The sequence below is a fragment of the Apteryx mantelli genome, chromosome 6 (genome assembly GCF_036417845.1).
Source record: "Apteryx mantelli isolate bAptMan1 chromosome 6, bAptMan1.hap1, whole genome shotgun sequence".
Classification (NCBI taxonomy): Eukaryota; Metazoa; Chordata; class Aves; order Apterygiformes; family Apterygidae; genus Apteryx; species Apteryx mantelli.
Genome location: NC_089983.1, coordinates 32303712 through 32321326, shown reverse-complemented (window position 1 = coordinate 32321326; position 17615 = coordinate 32303712). Strand labels below are relative to the sequence as shown.

Below are 17615 nucleotides of genomic sequence, written 5' to 3'. Positions count from 1 at the left end.
AAGGCAACCCTTCATACCCTGAGGGGCCAAGGTGCATATAGCCCAGGCTGCATGTGCATGCAGATGGGACTCCCAGCTCCGGGAGCACAGGGCCCCTGGCTGGATGGGGCATGGGAGTGAAGGCAGCTCCTTGCTGGGCCTGAGGGGTGCTGGGGACGGGGACGGGAAGAGGCAGAAAGGACCCCAGCCCCGGCCCGTCCCCACCCGCGGGGCATTCCTGCAGTATCGGGTGGTGGCAGAGCCGCATTCCTGCAGCATCTGGGCTGGCTCAGGCACAGGTGCTGATAAGGGGCTGCCATGGGAGGGGAGGGGGGGGCCATCCAGCCGGATCCGGGCGCTTCCTCCCTGGCTCAGCGGGACAGGGAAGCAGGGCTCCCTGTGCCCTGGGGGGCTCCCTCCAGAGCGCCCTGCCTGGGGCAAAGAGGGGCTCCCCACAGAGAGGAGGTCCCTGCTCTCCCCAAGGCAGGATCCCCCACCCCAGCCATTAGGTATCCAAAGTCATAACTCCAAATGAAATCAGTCACTCGAGCCCCGGGGGTGCAGAGGGAATGCCGTAGGGACTGATACTGCTGCCGGGCGGCCAAGGCACTGCCTCCATCCCCAGCCCTGCGGGTAACCGTGTCCATCGTCACAGGCCGGAGAGGGGCAGGGTGGTCGGTGCCTCCCCGGGCAAGCACACACCCTGGCCTCTGCCCCCACCACTGGGGGCAGAGGCGTCTCTGCCTTGCTTGGGCAGAGCAGAACATGGGGAGAGAGAGAAGCCAAGATACTGCCTGAGTGAGCAAGCAGGGGTGGGTGGGAGGGGGCCAGTCCGCAAGAAGCAGAAGGGACCAGGGCCAGCTTCTCCTCCCGAACCCTGCAGGAACATTCATTCAGAGATGCGTCCCCAGCCAGATGTTCCTCCAGACCCACGGGCTACCCCAACAGCCATTCCACAGACAGGCACAGCCCCAATGGCTCAGCCACTCCACTCCTCCCCTCCAGCTGCCCCCTCGTCCCCCCAATCACCCTGTCCCGCACAGCCCCCATGCTGCCGTCCCCCGCCCCATGCACGCACCTCACTCCTTCGCCTCTTCCCTGCGTCTCCCAGCACTGGCACCCTGCTCCTGCTGCCTCCCCCAGCTCCGCTCCTGGACGTCAACATGCAGGGACCAAACGTTACAAATGCCTGCAGCTGCTGTCCCCAAAAATACCCTCTGATGACACATGGGGCTGATAAGACTGAGCCTGCTCCATTCAGTGCCTTGGCGGGGAAGGGCTGACCTATGTATAGCGCCCCAGCAGGAGAGCGGCCGGCCTGGAGCGAGAGGCAGTGCTTGACCTCCAGGGCTCCGGCATACAGCAGACTCAATGGTGCCACGGTGTGGGGTCAGCCTGCAGCAGGAGGAAACATGCTGTGTGGGACCCAGGCCGGACGGGGATGGGACGTGCCGCACAGGACATGCTGCATGGGACATACTGCATGGGAGGGGATGTGCCACAGGGGATGCACTGCATGGGATGCCAGGCTACAGCAGGATGGGACAGGCCATATGGGATGCACTGCATGGGGACTCCAGGCTGCTGTGGGGTGGGATGTGCCGCATGGGATGCCAGGCTGCAGCAGGATGGGATGTGCCACACAGGATGCACTGCATGGGACACTGGGCTACTGCTGCAGGAGTGGGGTGGCACAGAGGCTGCACCCCACCATGCAGACATCCAGGACTCCTGGATGCAGGACTCCTGGCACTTCCCTGCAGGCAGCCACAGCAAGATGCAGGGCAGGGTGCACTGAGTCCACTCGCAGCCACCTCCCATCCAGCAGCTCCAGCCCCCAGGAGCAAGTCTGCAGCCAGGCAGTCCAAAGGGCACCATGGGCTCCTTCTCCTGGTGCTACTGCAGGGTCTCCAGCTGGCTCAGCTCTGCCTCACCTCTTCCTCCTACACCTCCACCCTAGGCTGGCCCAGCCTTTCCCTGGTCACTGCCTGTCCCAGGCTGCATGGGGCCCTCTTCCCATCCCTTCTGCTTTGCATTGCAGGACCTTGCCAGCTTCCTCCTGCCCACCACAGGGCTGCCCTGGAGATGCCACAGCTCCCCCCAACCCCAGTCCATCCTTTCCTGGGCTCCCTCCTCACGTCCCTGCTCCCCTGTGACTGTGGGGTGTCCCAGACATCTCCAGCATGAGGATGCCCAGCCTGCCACCCCCAATGTCCCTCCCCACACCAGGGCCTTGCAGGGCTCTGGACCATATCAGGTGCCTGCCCAGGTCTCACCACCAGCCACAGCCACCACCACCTCCCCATCCCCCCAGAAGCCCTGAACCCACAGCTCCCCCACTCCGCTCCAGTGTGGGGACACCCCACACCAGCAGCTGCCACGCTCGCCCCAGGGTGCCCCTCCATCCACACTGGCGCAGCAACGTCTTCACGGCAGCACCCTGCCTGCAGCCTGGCCTCCCCCAGCCCCACGTACCCACTGCCCCCAGCAGCATCGCCCCGCACCCCCTTCCCCAGGCGCCTTCCCCCCCAGACCACACTGTCCTTGCAGTCCTTGCATTCCAGACGTCTCAGCGCTTTCGCTGCCCAGAGATAATATTCACGGCGAGCAGACGTTTGCGTCAGTGTCAGATACGTCTCAATGCCACTGTGCCCCAGGCAGCACGCAGCGGGCAGACGGACTGGGCTTGCAGGCAGGCGCCCACGGCAGAGCCCCCCAAGCAGCCAGCCCGCCGCACGCCCCAAGGCCATGCTGCTCCTCCTGCACCTGCTGCCTGCCCTGCTGCCCCCCGCCACCCTGGCCGGCTGCACCGGCGCTGGCGCTGACCGGCAGCTCATCTTGGCCAAGGTCCGTGCACGGGTGCTGGAGCATCTGAGCCCCCCTGCACCCCAGGAGGGGCCCCGGCAGGAAGGGAGGAGGCTGCATCGGAGAGACGTCCTGGAGACCCCAGAAGTCCCACACGAAGAGCTGGAGGACACCTCCCAGGTGATCCTCTTCCCTTCCACAGGTGAGGAGCCCCTGTGGGGATGGAGAGGGCAGAAAGGCTAAGCTGGAATGGGGGTCAGGGCACCGGGGATGCAGCAGGACTGGGATGCTAGTGTGGGACAGAAGGAGAAGAGGAAGCAGGAAAGCCAGGCTGGGATGTGGGGATGGCTGAGACGTGATGGAGAGCCGTGAGGCAGAAGGGGAAGGAAGGCAGGGTAGGCAGATCAGCCCAGGATGCTGGCAGGGAGAGGGGCAGAGGGCAGGTGAGGGGCACAAGAGGCAGGCAAGGGTGCCGAGAGCCGGACAGGCTGGGGACCGGCTGAGCCAGGTAGCATGCAGAGAGATGGGGATGGATGAGGAGCAGGCAGGGCAGGATGCCAGGGGACAAGGGCAGGACACTAGGGGATGGGGACAGGATGGAAAGGGATGGGGACAGGATAGTAGGGGAGGACACGGTAGCACTGACGGATCAGCCCAGGGTGCAGAGGGACACGGCTGGCCTGCCGGGGCTCAGCTTGCCCCAACCCCAGGGAGCTGCTCACTGCCCAGCCCTGGCTGCTCCCCCGGGCCGGGGCAGGTTTTGCTGCTTGCCTGGGAGCAGGAGGCAGAACAGCCTCCCCGATGGGGCAGCAACCCACACTGGGCACGCTGGGACCCCCTCTCTGCCCCACGCCCCGTGGGAGCCTCAGGCAAGCCTCTGCCTGGCTTCAGTCCTTCTCTGCAGCCCGCAGGGTGAGACTGAGCTGCTCCGAAAGCTGCCGGGGCCCCGCTCCCCCACATCCCCCAGGGAGACGGGGATCCACCGCCTGAACGCCCTCGAGGCGCAGGACGTGCTGCCCCCAGCGCCGACCCTGCCCGCGCGCCCTTGTCATCCAGCCCCCAGCTCCCAGCCACGGGCGCTTCGCCCCGTCTGCCCGAGCGCGCTCGCAGCCCGCGAGGCTGGGAGGCTCCAGCCGCGGAGGGGCCAAACCCCGCCGCGAGGCCGCGGGCAGCCGAGCGCTCTGCAAGGGCCGGCGGCGCCCGCACGGCTCGGGGCGCGGCAGGGCCCAGCGGCGCCCGGCCAGGCGGGAGCCCCCCCGGGGGCCGCGGCGGCGGGCAGGCACCCGCTCGGCCGGCGCCGCGCCGCGCAGTGGCTGCTGCGCGCCGCTAGATGTCAGCTCCCCCGCGCCCTGCCGCCGCCGGGCCTGCAGCGGGCGCCCTCGCCGCCCCCCGTGACCCCCCCCGCGCCACCGCCGCCTCCCGCCCTGCTTCGGGCCACCCTCGCGTGCCTGCTTCCCCGTCCCTGCGGTCTGTGCACGCGGTCAGGGCGCAGCACTGCCGAGGCCGCTTGGCCGCCCGCCCTGGCGTGGGCACCTGCCCCAGCGCCCCGAGCCGCTGCAGGCGCCTTTTTCTCCTTGCAGACGTGCCCTGCGAGCCCGCGCAGCCGGACAAGCTGCTGGAGGAAGAAGGGATTTTCACCTACCTCTTCCAGCCGTCACCCCACACCCTCGGCCGCGCCGTGACATCGGCCCAGCTCTGGTTTTACACCGGCCCCGCGGCCGCCCGCAACCACTCGGCCCTGGACGTGCTGACCCTGTCGCCGCAGGGCCGCGTGCCCGTGGTGGCCACGGCGGTGCAGATGCCCGACCACTGGACGGTGTTTCAATTTGCCCCCGCCTTGCTGCCCCACATCTTGCAGCCGCTCTTCGTGCTGCTGGTGCGCTGCCCCAGCTGCCCCTGCCTGGCCAACGGGGAGAAGATGCCCTTCCTGGTGGCCACCACCCAGGCCAAGGGCAGCGAGCGGGCTCGCCGCTCCGCCGTGCCCTGGTCCCCGGCCGCCCTTGGCCTGCTGCAGCGCCCGTCGGAGGACGTGGCCGCCCACACCAATTGCCGCCGGGCCTCCCTCAACATCTCCTTTGAGGAGCTGGGCTGGGACAACTGGATCGTGCACCCCAGCAGCTTCGTTTTCCACTATTGCCACGGCAGCTGCTCCGAAGGCCACGGCCTGAGCCACCGGCTGGGGGTCCAGCTCTGCTGCGCCGCCCTGCCCGGCACCATGCGCTCGCTGCGCGTCCGCACCACCTCTGATGGCGGCTACTCCTTCAAGTACGAGACCGTGCCCAACATCCTGGCCCAAGACTGCACCTGCGTATAGCACCCCGCTCAGCCCCATGCCCGGGGCTCCCTCCTGCCCCGGCGCGTCCCAGCCACAGCCTGCCCCACGGCACCCCACAACCCTGCCCCGGACCACCCCCACCGCGGCCCAGGCCTTCCCTCGCCCTGCCCCAAACTCCTGGGCAGACGATGATCCCGTCCAGGGTGATGGAGGAGTCACTTGCACAAGGGAGCCCTGCCTTACACTGCAGTGCCATCCCCTGCTCCGGGACAGGGATGAGTCAGGGACCCAGAGCGCCCTGCCCCGCGACACCCCATGCGACCCAGCGTTTCAGCGCTCCCGCCGGGGGGGGCATTTACCCTGCCAAACGCATGCCAGGGCCCTTCCCTGCACCGTGCGGGCCGGGGCGCAGGGGATCAGGGACAGGCACAGCCTTCTGCAGAGGAGCTGGCAGATACATACCCCCAGCCAAAGGTGGGTTTGCATCTCCGACCAGCTCATCCCGTGTTTCTTCCCATCCACTCCTGCCCCTGCACTTTGTCCCCCCAAATAAGACTGGGAATGCGCAAGCAGGTCCCACTCCAGCTGCTCGGTGCAAAGCAGCCAGAAGGTATCAGGGCGCCTGGGGCATGGTTTGCGGTGGCACCTGCAGCACCACGTGGCAGCTCACTGCTGGGGGGGACCTGGCAGCGAAGCCCTCCCAAGCCTGGTCCCAGGGCCTCGAGGAGGAGCGGGCACCACCCAAGAAATCCCATAAAGTTGAGTCCTGGCTCACTGCAGGTCCTGGCTGGGCACCCAGGTCTGGAGAGCTGCTGGGTCGCTCCCATCAGCAGCCTGCTAGCCCAAGGCTGCTTGGTCCCTACAGGTTTTGGAGATGGAAACCACCCCCCGTGCTCCTGGCAAGAGGCAGGCAGACACGGGGCCAGGGACACGGGACAGCGTGTGCCAGGGCAGGCAGAGCTGGGATCTTGCACAGTCACAGGGCTGGTGGTACACGTGGCGCTGCAAGCAAGCGCTCTTTGAGTGGCAGAACCTGTTTGAAAGATTAACAGGATGAGTGAAATAAACCTGTTTTCTTTACAAAAAGCAAAAGCTCAGAATGCCAGCTTCAATCAGAGGCAGCCACATGGGCAGTGAGTGGTTACACAGCAGGATACAAACTCCCGGAGGCTTTTGGCCAGAGGAGGGAGGGACTGGCCAGCACTGCCTTAATGGCGAGTGACGGGTGTTCGGCTGGCAGCAGCAGAGCACGGTCCGGCCGGACACGGGCCTGGCTCTGACCCGGGGTCCCAACGGACCATCCGCCCTCGGCAATGCCGCAGGGTGCAGCAGCCTTGGGCTGCTCGCGCAGAGCCCCCCAGCCCTTCAGAAACGCGCAGCCCAGCTGCGTGCACTTGGCCTCCCACCAGCCCGAGCTGACCAGAGCCAGCTTGCAAGCAGCGGCCGCGCAGAGCCAGAAACAGGGAGAGGGCAAGCTGCCCACGTCCCCCCTGCTCCCCACGGAGGCCGGCTCTGCACCCCTCTCCCTCGCCACGCTTCCCCCCCTGGCCGGCATGCTCGGTCCTCTCCGGAGCTGGGTGCGCAGGCGGCAGTGCCCCAGGAGCCGGGAGCACGTCCGCCCTGCCCCAGGGCTCCTACGGCTGCTGCTCCCACGCTTTCCTCCCCTGAAGCCGCTCGCTCCCTCCTGCGCCTGCGGCACCTCCGCAGAGCCTGTGATGACAGCCTGGGAGCCCTCCGCGCTCAGCCCAGCCCGGTCCAAAAACAGGGCCCCACGTGGTGCAAGGCAACACTGGATTCAATCCAGCTCCGGGACAGGAGAGCAGTGCAGCGTCCCTTCCCCTCCCGGCGGCGGCAGGGACTGCCGGATCCGGAGGAGCGGGGAGCCCCCCTCGCAGGGCCCCGGGAGCCGGGATCGGGATGCGAAGGAATGCAGCTTGAGCTTTCCGGCCCCCTGACCCCAAGGGAAGGCGGCCACGGCTCGGCCGACCCGCCGGGGGCTGCCCAGCAGAAGCTGCCTCCACGCAGCAGGAACGACTGAGTCATCCCAGGCCAAAATGGGACGTTCCAAGGAACGCCGAACCCGGGGCCGCGGGGCCCCTGCCCGGCCCCACGCACGCAGCCCGTGCTGCTTCTGGGCCACGGCACCCGCCCTCGCATACTCCAAGCCCATCTGCGCAGGATTCCCTTCCCACCCCTTCCTCCCAAAGGGCCGGATACAGAAGTTCAGTACAAAACGTCTCCAGGCTTTACTGAAAATATTAAAAAAAAAAGTCACAATCATTTGAGTACAAAACAAAGCTACAAAATCACTGCGTGACCCCGGCTGAGATGATCAGAAATGCCCCACTGGCTCCCTGCTAGCCCCAGGCTCGGGGTGCTGCGCCCTCCCGCAGCGGGACCGCGGTCCTGCCTCGCGCCCACCGCACAGCCCCGCGCAGGGGGCCGGTGGCCGAAGCAGTGGGAATCGGCTTTGGTCCAAATAGCGGCCGCCTCTGCGGCGAGCGACGCTGCTGGCAGGGGAAGCGGGGGAGACGGGAAGGACTGCCCCTACCCTTTGCGCACACATTTCCATGCAGGACGGCCCCAGCGGCTCGTACCGACGTGCGAGGTGGAGGCGCCCCGTAGCACTGCCCCAGCAGCCCCCCGCGAGAGCAGCCGCCTGCCCGCAGCCCTGGGGGGCTGGTGGCTGGCCCAGCGCAGCCCCCATCACGGACAGCTCCTGCTTGGGGTGTCCTGTCCAGCAGGGTGCAAATCCCTTCCCTAAAGAAAGCAGCTTCCAGCCCCTCCTGCCCCTGGGGTGACGCAGTCCCAGGCCATCGCCCCTACCCACACCCATGCAACCCCTTTGCACCCTAAAAAAGAAACACATGGAGAGGGGGAAGCCAAGGATCCCTCTGCAGAGTCCCCCCAGGAGGCAAAGAGGGACCCTGCATGGCAGCCTGTGCCCTCCTTCCCCATAAGACCGGCCCCTGCTAGCAGCCGTGCCACCGGGACCTATCCCCCCTGTCCGGAAGGAGGTCACGCTGTCACCCCCCACTTCAACCTTAATGCAAGCACAGCCCTGGTCTGTGGGTTTGGCCCAGCCAGCCGGACCCTGCACAACCACAGCTCCAGGGCAGCTGCCCCACACCATGGGGAAAGCGCTGGCAATATCAGCATCTCCGCCGTGACCTGCGTGTGCAAAGCACCCTCCAGGCCAGCACAGCTGGCAGGTGAGGGCAAGCACAGCAGGGCATGGGAAGACGCAAGTGGAAGCTGCTGCTGGAACTCGGTGAAGAAGGAAGAGGGGGTAAAAGGGGAGACAGAAAGGGAAGGTGCAGGCCTAGAGCAGGAATTAGGAGCAGAGTATAGAAATGCCAGGGTACACGCTGACGAGTTTATAAAAATGTACAAAAATAAGATATTCCCTTTTTTAAAAAATTAAGAACAGTGAAGGAATGTTCCCCATGACCCCTTCCCCATCCCTGCCGTCCCTGAGGGACGCCCCCAGCCAGCCCCGCGGGAGAGAAACCTCCATCCTCAGCCCCGCTCTCTCCTGGCAGGCTGCCTTTCCAGTGATCGCAGGAGCAGCCACTCCGGGTGACATCTCCACAGTCCCCGAGGCGCCACGCAGCACTCACAGCCCTGCAGGGAGCAGAACACACGTTAATGCCCATCCCCAAAGCCACCTCCCCAGGCAGCCCTCCGCCCCGCCTGCCCAAGGAGCCGTGCAGAGCCCAGCTGCCCAGGACAGGGGAGACCTGCTCGACCTCCCCTGCCCCGCAGCGAGGTGAAGCCCGGCTCCTTGGAGCGACTCAGGAATGCCAGGACCAACTCAGCCAGCGTCCCCTCCCCACCGCATCCCCAGCTCACCCGTGGCTTTCTCGCAGACGGCCCCCCCCTTCTCGTGGGCAAAGTTGAGGCGGTTCTGCTCAGCGGCGATGCCGTTGGCCTCCGGGCTGCTGCTGCGGGACGGGCTGGCAGTCTCCAGCGGCGGGTTGAGGTGGAAGGCCATCTCCAGGTGCTCCTGGGCCATGCGGAGGTGCTTGCGCAGCCTGTCCAGCTCGTGTTCCGGGGGAGCGCCAGCCAGGGCGAAGCGCTCCGTCGCTGAGTTGGCCAAGTTCTCCCTGTAGTCCAGCTTGCCGTTGGGCAGCGGGGCTTTCAGGGGCTCCTTCTTCAGAGAGTGGTAGGTGGGGGGCGCGCTGGGAGCTTTCTTGGCATACTGCAGCCCGGGGCTGGTGTCATCAAGGTGCGGGGGATCATCCGGATGGCTCAGCACGTCCCGGATGCGGCCTATGCCGAGGTGCACGAGCTCACAGAGGTTGAGGAAGAGGCAGAGCCCGCTGACCGCGTACATGATGAGCAGGAAAATTGTCTTCTCAGTGGGGCGGGAGACAAAGCAGTCGACGGTGTGCGGACAGGGGCTGCGGCTGCACACGTAGGAGGGGCTCACCTCAAAGCGGTACAGCATGTACTGCCCAAAGAGGAAGGCCATCTCCAGCAGCGAGCGGCACAGCAAGTGCAGCACGTAGGCACGCATCAGCCCGTCCTGCTTGATGCGGCGCCGGCCATCGTGTTTTTCCCCACCCTCTGTGCTTTTCTCCTTCTCCACCTCGATCTCCTCAAAGATCATGGGGTCTTCTTCATTATCGTCCTCCGCCTCCTCGTAGTCCCGCCCAGCTCCCCGGCGCACGACTGGCATGCGTGCCCGCCGGCCCCCTGGAGCTCGGCGCCGCACATTCTCCGGCATCCGGGCGATGCGGTGCATGGCGAAGCCCAGGTACAGCACTGACGGCGTGGCCACCATGATGATCTGGAAGATCCAGAAGCGGACATGGGAGAGCGGGGCGAAGGCGTCATAGCACACATTCTCACAGCCGGGCTGCTGCGTGTTGCACACGAACTTGCTCTGCTCATCGTAGTAGATGGACTCCCCCCCAACGGCCGTCAGCACGATCCGGAAGATGATGAGGACAGTGAGCCAGATCTTGCCCACGAAGGTTGAGTGGTTGTTGATCTCCTCCAGGAGCCGTGTCAGGAAACTCCAGCTCATCCTGGCCAAGCAGTTGGCTCAAACCCTGTGGGGAAGGGCAGGCAATAAGCCACAGAGCAAAACCAAATACACCGTGCCTGGCCCCCAAAACCACCAGCCTCCACCCCAGACCTGCACCTCCATCTCTCCTTCTCCCAGCACCCGCAACCCTGCCTTTACTCACCAGGCCCACAAACACATCCCCAAGTTGGGATCCTTCTCCCCAAAACCACAGCAGCTCCAGGGAAGCCAGAAGTATCTCAGCTCCAGGCAGAAACAGAGAGCCTAGAAGCTGGGGCCCCAAGCTGGCCCCTCTCCCTGCTCCCCACAAGATCCGGCTTGCTGGCTGCCCCATGCCAAGCACCTCCTCCGCGCTCTTCCCTTTCACACCCTGTTCCAGCCCCGTGGCCGCCGCCAGCCAGGTGGGCGGAGGGGCCGAGGCAGCAGGGACAGGGCAGTAGGGAAAAGGCTGGGCCAGTTACCTCCCGTCCCATCTCGTGTGGGACAGATCTGGGGGAAGAGTCAGCCACAGCCTGGGTAAACAAGGAAGCCCTCTGGCCTCCAGCGGAGCCAGCCAGGGAGGGCGAGGGGACAGCCTCCTCTTCCTCTTCCTCCCCAGTGGAGCCAGGGTGCTGCAGCACCCACCTGCCACCTGGTCCTGGGCAGCTCCCCGACCAGCGCCGCGCTCTGCGCCAGGCCCCGCGTCCTGCCATGGGGCATGGTTTCTGCTCTCCCAGGGGAGCACAGGTCCCTTGAACCGGGCAACCCAGGGTGGACCTGGCCAGTGCCTCGCGGCATCTACCGCCCCTCTTGCCCAGCACAGCACCCAGCCCCTCTGTTCCCCCGAGCCTGCTGCCCCCTGAGACCAGACGCACCAAACCTCCGTGCTGTGCCCCCCCCCCCCACACACACGCAGCCTCCAGCTGACCTCCATCCCTCCAAATCACTAATGAGCCCCCCGAGTCCACTCCTCACATGTCCTGCTGCTACAGCAGGCACTAGTTGCACCTCTTTCTCGCATCTCCTGCCTCCAAGCCTCAGCCTGGCTCCAGACAGGTGGCCCTTTGGTTGGCCGGTCTCAGAGAGGCTCCCAGGCTCAGATCACACCACGACCCTACAGCAAACCCGCATTCGGCATCAGCCAAACTTACAGAGGAAGCACAGCGTGAGGAACAGAGACCGATGGCGAGGGGCAACGGAATTGCACAAAGTACAAGAGAAGCAGCTGACACCAGAGGTCTGGGAGGAAATTACAAGCAAAGCACTACAGCTTCTGGCTAAATAGAGGAGAAGACGCAAAAGGAGACACCCCATCGCCACCCCCGGTTTCAGCGGCTTACGTGTGAGCTGATGCAAGGGGAGCAGGTGGCAGGGCTGCCCAGAGGGAGAGGGCAGAGCCGGGCACAGGGAGCGGCAGAGAGGATGTGCCACGTACCACCACGGAGCCTCAGGCCTCCTCCTGGCCTCGCCTATCCTCGGGCCAGCCCTGTCCCCACACCTCCAGCCAGGGCACGTCTCTGCGGGCGATTTCTCCCACCGCACTTATGCTGCTGTTGTTCTGCTCCAGCTCCTCTGACGAAGCCTCGTTCCAGAGCAAGAGGATCTTTTTGGCTTAGCTCAATCTGCCTTCCCAGCAAACCTCACCTAAACAGAAAAGCTCCTCCTAGCACAAGCGTCCACATGGGACGCAGCTTCTACCGAGGACCTGGCGCTCGGCACAGAGCCTGCTGAGCAGCAGGAGGTGGCCGGGGGGACAACACGCTGCGCAGGCCGGCACCAGGTCTCTGCTGGCCCTGGGCACCAGGGCACCAAACCCAGCCCTCAGGGCCACCAGCCTCTTTTCTTGTCAAGCTCCTTTTAACACCTGGCTGCCTCAGCCCCGGGGCACGTTCTCCCCATCCCTGGTGCCAGGCTCTCCCTCCCAGGCCTCCACTAAAACCAGGGCGCTTTGTGTCTACATTCAGTCCTTGCCTGGCAGCAGCACAACGCCCTGGTCCCAGGGCACAAGGATGGAGCAGCAGATGAGACCAGGGGGATGAGGGACTGGGGGGCCGGGGCAGCCCCCGGAGCTGGCAAGCACGCACCAACAGGCCCTGGCGCATCAGCCAAGGAGGGGTGACACGTGGACCGGCTGCGGGTCAGGAGCACCGTGCTCCACCCCGGTGTGGGCACAGTCCCCTTTCCCCCTGCCCAGGGCAGGGCCCCCCCGGGGTCAGCTAACAGGGGCCCAGCTCTCGGCGGATGGGGCCGAGCCACCCGCTGGCTCCTGGCCACACTGTGAGTCAGGACCAGCACCACATGCCCCGACTGGGCCCTACACCTACATCCCCAGCCCCACCGGCCCCAGATCTCCCTCTCCTGGCCTGCCTGGGGCCCCCAGCCCCACCAACCCTGGCCTGCCCTACCAGAGCTCCTCACCAGGCCCCCAGCTTCCCAGCCCTTGACCCACCAGCCCCAGCACCACCAGCCTCTGCCTTCCCAGGCACCCGCCCCATCAAACTCAGCCCCACTGCCCCTGCCTGCCTGCCTGCCTGCCTGCCTGCCTGGGGGCCCCCGACCCATCAATCCCAGCCCCACCAGCCCCGGCCCCACCGACCCAGCTTTTCCGGGGCCCGCAGCCCCACCGCCCAGCACCTTCCCGGGGCCCGCTACTCCCCGCCGCGGCCAGCCACCCGCGCCCCACCGACCCCCGCCCGCCCAGGGCCCCCGGCCCCACCGCCGCCGTCCCGTCCCGCCCCGCCCGGTGCCGGTGCCGGTGCCGCCCGGGCCGGCCCCACTCACGGCGCGCCAGGACGAGCGGCTCCCGCCGGCGGCGGCGGACAAAGCGGCGGGCGGCGCGCAGCCGCCTCCCGCCGAACAAAGGGGCCCGGGGCCGCCCCGCCCCGCGCCCGCCGCCGGTACGCGCCGCTGCCCCGCCGGTGCGCGCCCGCCGCCAGCCGCGCAACTTGGCGCGGAGTTCGCGCACCGCCCGCCGCTGCCGCCGCCGGCGTGACTCACCGCCCGGGCCGGCCTTTCCCGCTGCCGGTGCGGGACCCCCCCGCCGGGGCCGGGGCCGCTCCCGGCCGCCGCCGCTCCGGGGCCGGCCCCGTCCCGCCGCTGCGCGGCCGCTCTGCCGCGGTGCCCCGGCGCGGGCTCCCCGGCGGCGGAGCAGCCCTGGCTGGAGGACGGGGACGGGGACGGGGACGGGGCCCGGGCCGGCAGGACAGCGGCGTACCTGGCGCGGCGAGGCCCGACCCTGCTGCTGGGAGCCCAAATTAACACCGCTCTGGTGGGGGCTGTTGCCCCAGGGGGAAGTTTTGCAAGCGGTCGTGAGCTGCGGCGGCTTGGGAGGCCGCTCCGGAGCCACCGCATTTGCCATTCCACACATGCCTCCAGGCAGAGGCCAAGCCCGGCCAAAACAAACTGAAGCATCGCTTTTATCAGCAAGATAAGGAGTGACACACTCCAAGCTGGCCTGCGGTCTCTGCGGAGCCCCTGAAACCCATTAGTCTCCTGGAGGCTGCTCCCTGCCCTGAGCAGCCCCATTCAGCTCCTAATGGCCCAGGCATGTTCCCATCTGGCTCTCCTCCTCTTCCTTTTGCCCCCAGGTAACCCATTCACTCCTACGGTGCCAAACCCCTGCAGAGGTGTGAAACTGAGGCTTCCTGGGCATTGTAGAAAAATGCTCCAAACTATTCTTGCAGCAGCATCCTCCAAAGGCCCTGGCTCAGCCCACAAGATGTCAGGGACAGTAGCACCCTTCAGAGGAGTATGGACAGCCCTGGCGGGTGCTTGGCCATACAGGGAGAGGAGGGTGCCAACACTAGAAAGTGTTAAGACTCCTGCACGATAACCTCCAGCCCCCAAAACTCTAAATTCTTCTTCACTGGATCTTCCCATGAAGGGGAAGAGAGAGGAGAGAGGAAAGAAGGGATCTGGTGGCACCACAGGAGAGGTGGCACCAGGCACATTGGGAACATGGAGCAAAATGTGCCTGTGCGGTGGGAATGTGCTTCAAACCTGCAGCTGCAGGATGGGGCTGCCCTGACCCCTGCTTCATACAGCTCAGGAAGCCTGGCTGACTTTGGTCCTGCTAGTGCTGGTTCTCACCCCACTAGGCCTGGTCCCTCAGTGGGACCAGGGCTGAGCATGCAGCACCTCCAAATGTGCGCTTAGAGAGTCAGCAGTGCTCCTCAGCAAGCACCACCAGAGCCTCCCTGAGACGGGTTTGCTGCCTTTGGGGGCAACAGCAGCGTGTTGCAGGACCAGCTCTCCAAGGCCAGAGCTGAGGCCCTGCAACAGCAGACCAGGCTTTGAGTCACCACCCCAAGAGGTGTACTGTCCCTCCGTCGCATCACAGCCACTCACTTTCTGTGCTGCTAAAATTGGCACTAGAGGTTTTTGGGGGAGCTATGTTCTGTCTGGGAATCCCCACACCACGCCAAACCCACTTGTGACTTCCCAGGAAGAGCAGCCTCCCTTGTCCGCTCTGAGGTGGTGATGGGGTACGATCTGGGCCCACAGGGCTGCCTTGTGCAACCCAAATAGATGGTGGAGAGCTGGTGTCCTCGTGAACTGGTGAAACGCTGCTTCTCCCCTCTGAAATATGTGCTCCCTTCTGCAAAACAGTTCCCCTGAGTAGGCACTAGTGGGGGAAGGGCCTCCACCCACCTCCCACAGGCAATGCCGAACCACCAGCCCTCCCTGGGAGACGGGCTGCTGCTGAGCTTGAAGAGACAGGGGTCACAGATTACAGTACAAGGAAAGGGCTGTGCAAGGGAGGGAGCAGTTCATCATAGCAGGGGACAAGCACCTTGTCACTAGACATGCAGGTCACCCAAGTCCTTACTTAAGCTCCCTGCCTGGCCAGGTCACACTTCTCTCCTTCCTCCAAGACCCCATCATCTGGCGGAGCTGCCACAAAGTGAGATGAAGACCCAGGGAGGCTAGGAATAAGGCAGAGTCTCAGCAGGGAGAGTGGAGCATCACCTTCCCACCACCTTCTTCTCCAAAGAGCAGGCCCATGCGCGATGTAGGGATGGAGCTGCCTGGGCTGAGCTGCCCCCAACCAAGCTGGGGTGGCAATGCACCCCGTGGGGATTCCCACAGCCAGCGCTGCTCACTCAGCCACTGCCTGCCACAGCCTCCTGCCACCCCGGTGTGGGGCCCCACAGAGAGGGTGCAGACGGGACAGGGTGTACACGCCACACGACAGCAGCCGGCGCAGAGAACGGGCTGTGCCCCTGCGGTCAGGCAAGCAGAAGTGCACGAGGGGTGAGGCCACACAGCTGGAGTAAAGCGCAGTATGGCCACTTCCTGTGTGAGTTTTCAGTTATTCTGGGCCCGCTGAGTAACGGCAGCCCGGCCGGTTCCGGTGCCTGTTTTAAGTCAGCGAGCGCCACTGCAGCGCAGCCCGGCCGCCCTGCGCAGCCTACACACCCACTCAATGCTCTCACACAGGAGAGCTCGGGGAAGAGGCCAACGGGGCAAGCAACTCAAGAGGGAAGCCCAGCGCCTGCAGGAGTGGGTGCTGCAGCCTGACACAGGTGCAGGTGTGTGCACAAGAGGAAGGGGGAAAGGATACCACCTTGGGCTCTCCTACTCAATCCTTCCTCCCCCCCACCTGTCCTAGTTCCCCCCCAGACAAAAACTTCTACCTCCACTCCTTCAGCAGCTGAGGAAAAGCTGCAGCTGAAGGAATGGGATTTTGTCCAGACTATGTAAAAGCACTTTCCGTTGAATTTCGCCATCACACACACAACTGCAACGTTAACATTTCTGGAAAGGGAAATGCTTGTTGCAGATCCAGCAACAGATGCTCTAGGAGCAACCCTGAGCACAGTCTGCGTCCCAGACGAGAAGAGGCAGGCTGAGATGGATGAAGTGAAACAGCATGCAGAGCGCAGAAATTTAAGTTTTTATAAAGATGCAGGAAAGCGTTCAGGCCCAGGGCTGGGGAGGGGAACTGTAGTACAGTGCAGGGCCTGAGGCAGCTGCTAGATGACCCCTACAATGAGGCACAGAGAGGTAGGAGTCGGGTACAGTGACCTGGGGAGCTGCGAGCACAAGCACAGCGGCCTGGGAGAAATGGGGAGGCACTGCTGATGTGGAGGAGCAGTGCTCTGGGTATTTTGAAATTCTCCGTACGTATCTTGCTGTTGCCAGGTGGTTAAAGTGACTTGGGGTTTTCTTTCTCCACAGTCACCAGTAGTTTTCAAGGATTCCCAGGTCTTGTCTCCAGCCTGGCTTCACACCCAGGCAGCCTAGCAGTTTGTCAGTGGTAAAGGTCCGACATGATCCTTTGACTCCTGGTGTTTAGCGCTTTAAGAACAACCCCCTACAGGACCAGACTTGTGTCCAAAGAGCCTGAACTGCTGAGCCACTCCAAACTGAGGACATTGCACTCACAACGACGCTAGTTACTAGGCCAGAGCCGAGCACAGCTGGATGCAGCGGCAGGAACTCTCTGCAGCACAAGCTGAGCACATGGTGCAGAGTGCTCTGGAGTAGAGCTTGTTTGGGTGTCCTCAAGAGATCAAGCCCAGATGCCCATAATACGTGTTACTGTGCTTGCCTCCATCTGGCCATCAGCTTCAGAGCCCTCCTGTTTCCCCCAGCTAAGGTGCCCTGCGCTTCCTCAGGGTCTAGCCTCATGTGCGATGTCCAAGCACAGGCCAGAGACATCACCCTTTCTCCCTGGGGCAGAGGGCAAAACCACCAGCTCACAGAGCGGGGAAAGGAAGGCAGCTGGGCAAAGGCCATTACACATCCTCATCCCTTCCCACATCAGCTGAGGCTGACAGAGTCAAGGCACTCATCTCAGGCAGGAAGGATGTGCAAGACCAACAGCCTTGTGGGGTCCTGCTCAGAAACACATGGGTTTTTTGCAGAGGAAACAGGAGCACAGTCACCAACCACAAAACCAGGATCAGCCCCAAAACATTAAATCTGCGGGGCACAGCCCAGAGCTGGAGCAAGCGTGTGCTGTGCAGAGCAAGGCAGGGCAGCTGCACAGCACGGAGGGAGCTAGGGGAGCTGGTAATCAGGGAGATAGTGGCTGAGGGGGAGTGGAGAGGGAGGCTGTATGCACAGAGATAAGGAGAGCTCTAGCTATTGGGAGAACTTCCATTCATGGGAGAAGCGCTGGAGCTCAGGAGGAAATGTGGCAATTGCTCCTGCAAGCAGCTCTGTGCACTGTGCTCAGCCACCACACTGCAATGGAGACATCCACTGGGACCCCACCTCCGGATCCTGCCTCAGCTATGGGAAACCGGGGTGCCAGGGAGATCCTCAAGGCATCAGTGGGACAAGGACAGCTCCGGGAGCCTCCCAGCCCACAGCTGCCTCATGCAGAGCTGCCAGACCTGGCTGCACCCCTAGGAGAGTGCAAGGCCCAGCACGCTGTTGATAGCTGCCTCATTTCCCTCTGTAATCTCCAGGGCAGGAGGGGCTCGGCCTTGCTATGACTACCTCTGCCTCCAGGGAGGGTCACAGTTTGGCAGATGGCAGGGCAGGTAGCCTGAGGTGTGTTTGCTTCAGTTGAGGAAAGGAGCCTGCCAGTCTGGC

The 17615-nt window shown here is 64.5% G+C and overlaps 2 protein-coding genes across 4 annotated transcripts; one reads left to right on the top strand and one right to left on the bottom strand.

The window, feature by feature from the left end:
* The first annotated feature begins 2619 nt into the window (after positions 1–2619).
* INHA (inhibin subunit alpha) lies at positions 2620–5262 on the top strand. The gene is made up of 2 exons (XM_067298551.1): positions 2620–2986; positions 4365–5262. Exons 1-2 carry the CDS (start codon positions 2620–2622, stop codon positions 5096–5098), a joined length of 1101 nt encoding a protein of 366 aa, XP_067154652.1. The 3' UTR covers positions 5099–5262.
* A 2019-nt stretch (positions 5263–7281) lies between these two features.
* Positions 7282–13153, bottom strand: LOC106499309 (gap junction gamma-1 protein-like). 3 transcript variants are annotated; one of them, XM_067299153.1, is made up of 4 exons: positions 12852–12936; positions 11506–11714; positions 8912–10116; positions 7282–8683 (listed from the first exon to the last, which is right to left on the bottom strand). In XM_067299153.1, the coding sequence occupies exons 3-4, from the start codon at positions 10089–10091 to the stop codon at positions 8676–8678; spliced, it is 1188 nt and encodes a 395-aa protein (XP_067155254.1). In that variant the 5' UTR covers positions 10092–10116; positions 11506–11714; positions 12852–12936; the 3' UTR covers positions 7282–8675. The 3 variants fall into 3 exon arrangements, with proteins under 3 accessions (XP_067155254.1, XP_067155255.1, XP_067155253.1); XM_067299154.1 differs by lacking the exons at positions 11506–11714; positions 12852–12936 and adding an exon at positions 13068–13153; XM_067299152.1 differs by lacking the exon at positions 11506–11714.
* Between the last annotated feature and the right edge of the window lie 4462 nt (positions 13154–17615).